A 4,556-nucleotide genomic window follows, 5' to 3' on the forward strand; every position below is an offset into this window, starting at 1 on the left:
GGAGAACGACCACCGGAGCACCAGAATCCCACCAAATCTTGCATGTGGACCTATGATATGTGTGAAAGTGTGGTGGAAGGTGTAATGGCGCAAAAGTAGCTCCCCTAAACCCTAAATCCTAAACTAGGGAGGCTTCGAGCCCTAAACCCCTAGACCCTAAACCATTAACTACACGTGCTGACATTGGAGCTGCAAAACCCTACATCATAAACCCTAACCCTAACCCTAACCCTAACCATAAAACCTAAACCTATACCTCACCCTAAATCCTAACCTTGACCCTAAACCCTAGCCCTACCCCTAAATCCTAACCCTAACCCTAAAGCTAACCCTAACCAGTAGATCATGCACACCCTCGTGTGATGATGGCTCTAGCTGCGGGTATGCCGGAGGCTACCATGTGCCAAAGGGTCACAATCTTGGATTTCCATGTGTATATGTCCTAAACAAACCTAACACAATGAAAAAGTACATTGGTGCACCCTCGCACGGAGAAATCTAGGGGGTAGACCCGCCGGGGCACACATACCGCTATTTTTTGGGGGAGGAGGGGGAGAACGACCGCCGGAGCACCGGAATCCCACCAAATCTTACATGTGGACATATGATATGTGTGAAAGTGTGGTGGAAGGTGTAATGGTGCAAAAGTAGCTCTCCTAACCCTAATCTGGGAAGGCGTCCACTTTCGCTAGCTCCAGATTCTTTGGAAAAATCATTTTCAGGACCGCGCAGTGTCATTTTATGTGTGGTTTCTCCCGGTCTCGCGTGTTCCGAAGCTGGTGCCTCCCGGCGCCCGTTCCGGCGAAACGTCATTTCATGTGAGCTCTGGTTCGAGCACAATTAAATCACGCAAGATCAGAAAAATGGAAAACCTTCGCGAGGTGTCGCTATAAGTGAACTAGAAACGAGGAAAAAATCAGACTTAAGATAAGACTGTTGCTCTAAAAAAGTCTTCACGAAAAGACCTACAACTACAGAGTTATATGGCTTCTAGGGCAAATGATCTAGGTATTGCCTTCCGGACAGGCATAGTTTTGCCAGAATAAGCCCATATTAGGCGCTAGCTAGTGTAGTTGAACTATTTAAAATAGTCTAAACACATTTGACGAAATATAGAACGGTACCTTTTGGAACCTATGAAAAGGCAAAAAAGAATGACAAAATCCCTAATCTTTGCCGTGCGACCTGCTGTTACACACGGCAAATGACGGTTTAGCCGTGCCTTTTTATAAATACACACGGCAAAGTTACGCAGTAGTGCAGTACACACGGCAAAGATTATATTACACAGCAAAGTTGGGAAATACACACGGCAAAGATTATCTTTCACGGCAAAGAAAATGGATTAGGTTTTTCCCCGCACCGGCCGGCCAAAAAGTTGCAAACTATTCCCCAATTTCGTCCGCCCCAGCGCCCCACGCCGCCGCCGTCGCCCCCTTCCCCGTACGTGCCCCCACCCTGCCGCCGCCTCCAGGCCCCAGGCCGCCGCCGCCCTACGCCACAGCCCCCAGCCCGCCACGCCGCCACGCCGCCGACCCAGGCGCCAGCGCGCCGCCGCCGCCCCGGCCCAGGCCACCCCACGCGCAGACGGCATGGACGAGCCCTCGCCGCCCCAGGAGCTAAGCCGCGGAGTCCTCCTTCTTCGCCGTTGCTGAACACGGAGCCGGAGCTACGCCGCGCTCTACTTCCTCTCCCGGCGCGGTCGACCATCCCCGAGCACTTCTGCTGCGCCACCACCCTCGCGGTGAGCTCCGCACCCGTCCTGGCACTTTCTGGCCGTAGTCAGATCACCATCCACGCGCACGCGTCTGCCGTGGCCGCGTCATTCAGTTCTGCGTTCCTCTGTAGAAACGTTCAGCATGATTCTCGATTCTGGTACGCCTCCAGTTAGTTCGATTCTGGAATTGCAGAGGCGCTGTGTCTATATCCGGCGCTTTATAGATCATCACAGAAGTTTGTGGGGCTTGGGTAAATCGTGGAACTCTAGTCCCGTTCCTGGAATGGATGCATGTGTTTCTGTCCTGTTGTAATTTGGAACTATACTATTAGTGAGGTTTTATATCAAATCTTGTTAGTCATTCGCCACTCTTGTACTGTTAAGTGATGTACATCATTCTTTCCATGCAGGATATGCATCAGTGATCTTCATTGTCGGCAGAAGGCATTTTGGAGGAGAGTCGGTGATCTTCTTCGGCGATCGATCACGCTTCGAGGGTAAGAATCATTCGCCTCTCTTGTACTATGCATATAGTTTATTTCTCTCTTGTACACGCACCCTTGACGAGCCGGACCCCGACCGTAAGGGGTCGATGTGGGTGAGTGATGGATCTGAGCTCCGGTATACGGAGTACTGCAAGAAGTTGGGGGAGATGCGTGGCACAGATGTGGACCCTCTCAGTGTTCCCTTTGACCCCGAGGTTGCCGTGCTAGTGGGACAGGGCAAGAGGAATGGTCGCTTATGGATTGGTGACGGTTGCATCCATCCCGCGACCGTTCCATCTATCCGCCAGCTCCGTCGTGGCAGGACGAGCTCCGATCCTCAAATAGAGACCCGCCCCACGCCTTCGAGTGTAGCTATGCAAAGAATCCAGGTATGTCCGTCATCCTTGGTCATCTACATTTCATTACAAGTTTTCCATTCCAACATTCATGACATTGCGAGCACAAATGTAGGCTCAGGTGGAGGAGCAGAACAAACTGCGAGAGGAGGCAGAGGCAAGAGCCCAGCGAATGGAGGAGCAGATGATGTTGCAGCAGCAACAACTGGCACAACAACAGAAGACGATGGAGTGGATGACACAACAAATGAGCCAGCAGCAGGAACACATGCGCATGCTTGCTATGCAGCCGGGTGGCGTGACTCTTCCTCCTCTTGCTCCTCCTCCTTTCACTTTCCCGTGGGTAAGTTGTCTTTGCAGAATAAGTGTTTCTCCATTCATTAGTTGTGATGGTATAGCATCAGGTCATTTGCATATTGCGTTCTTGTGCATCTGAAAATATTGTACAGTAGTGTACTACTTCAGTGAATAATAGCCTGTAGTGTAAATTGAAACTGAATAATAGCCTGTAGTGTAAATTGAAACTGAAAATATTGTACAGTAGTGTACTACTTCAGTGAATAATAGCCTGTAGTGAATAATAGCCTGTAGTGTAGTACAGTTATATTACTGAATTTGCTAAGATAACCTGAAACTGAAAATTGACTAGAAGATGAATCAGTATGTGTGCAATTGTATCTATCTAGCGAATGTAGTGTAAATAAGTAGCATGAAGAAAAAGGAACAAAAGCTTCCCTGTTTTCCCCAACTGAATATATACACTACAGACCGAGGCATCTGTGCCAATCTCTGTCTAGTGCTTGTTGTGTAATGCTCACAATTTTCCATATTGTAGGCACCACCTTCGTCTGGCTCCAACAATATGCCGCTTGGTGGGTTGGGCAATCAGGAGGGAACCCCACCGGTGCCTCCTATGGCGGGTTCACATGTCTTGAGCAATCAGAATGTGGCTAGGAAGCTGTGACTCCAGGTTAGTTCTCCTACCATAAGACTAGAACGTGTTACTTAGACACAAGACTAGAACTTGTAATTCGAATTTACTCTCGTGGGAGTCACTTGTACAATTGCATGCCATCGAATTTACTTGTCCTTGTTGCTTGCCAATTTATACATAGAATTTGAACTTGTCCATATTGCTTCATAGTACTTGTGAAAATTTAGACATAGAGCTTGAACATGACCATTTTGCTTCGTTATACTTGTAAAAGTGTAGACATAGAGATTGAACGTTCGATTTTGAATTACTCTCACGTGAGCCACTTGTAGAATGTTCTCGTTTCATGTTAGCCACTTGAATTACTCTCATGTGCATTTTGGAACTTGACCATATATCTTGTACATTTTTTTTTGTATTTGCTTAAACTTACCATATTGCTTGCAAACGTGTAGGATATGCATGAAGGACGCTTATCTTCGCCGTTGTGGTCTACATGTGGAGCTTCCCTTGATGGTCTCTATGTTAACTTGTGTTAGAAACTATATGTTTCGACTCTATGTTTCTATGGACTTGTATTATGTTGCTTTCGTATTTGTGTTATAAACTATATGTTGCGAAGGATTTTGTGTTATGGACTATGGATTATATGTATGTTATGGACTATATGCATATTATGGAGCTTGTCTATTGGGTTATTACTGTTTATTTGTATTTGAAATGTATGGATCAAAGAGAAATAAGCCAAAAATGGAAAAACAGATAGGCCTTTGCCGTGTGTGCAGACACGGCAAAGATGCAAAATGGTCTTTGCCGTGTGCCTGAACACAGCAAAGTGGACAGGTGGCAAGGTTCTGTGCAGGCTGGGGACCCAGACAGGAACTTTACCGTGCGCATAGGCAACAACACACAGCAAAGCTTTGCCGTGTTCCGAACTGAAGAACACACGGCAAACAATTGGGGATTTGCCGTGCTCCAAACTGCAGAACACACGGCAAACCCTCTCCGCTTTGCCGTGCTCCAAACTGAAGAACACACGGCAAACTATCTCAGCCTTGCCGTGC

The 4,556-nt window shown here is 47.6% G+C and overlaps 1 protein-coding gene across 1 annotated transcript; it reads left to right on the forward strand.

Moving 5' to 3' along the window:
• The first annotated feature begins 1,620 nt into the window (after positions 1–1,620).
• On the forward strand, positions 1,621–4,177 carry LOC124668242 (mediator of RNA polymerase II transcription subunit 15-like). The gene is made up of 5 exons (XM_047205416.1): positions 1,621–1,744; positions 2,128–2,591; positions 2,674–2,901; positions 3,394–3,528; positions 3,948–4,177. Exons 2-4 carry the CDS (start codon positions 2,310–2,312, stop codon positions 3,520–3,522), a joined length of 639 nt encoding a protein of 212 aa, XP_047061372.1. The 5' UTR covers positions 1,621–1,744; positions 2,128–2,309; the 3' UTR covers positions 3,523–3,528; positions 3,948–4,177.
• The last annotated feature ends 379 nt before the right edge of the window (positions 4,178–4,556 follow it).

This window comes from Lolium rigidum, chromosome 6 (genome assembly GCF_022539505.1).
Source record: "Lolium rigidum isolate FL_2022 chromosome 6, APGP_CSIRO_Lrig_0.1, whole genome shotgun sequence".
Lineage (NCBI taxonomy): Eukaryota > Viridiplantae > Streptophyta > Magnoliopsida > Poales > Poaceae > Lolium > Lolium rigidum.

Coding starts and splice junctions, on each gene's coding strand:
- LOC124668242 (XM_047205416.1), top strand. CDS start 2,310: ATGTGGGTGAGTGATGGATCTGAGCTCCGGTATACGGAGTACTGCAAG. Junction 2,592..2,673: donor TAGCTATGCAAAGAATCCAG/GTATGTCCGTCA, acceptor GCACAAATGTAG/GCTCAGGTGGAGGAGCAGAA. Junction 2,902..3,393: donor CTCCTTTCACTTTCCCGTGG/GTAAGTTGTCTT, acceptor TCCATATTGTAG/GCACCACCTTCGTCTGGCTC.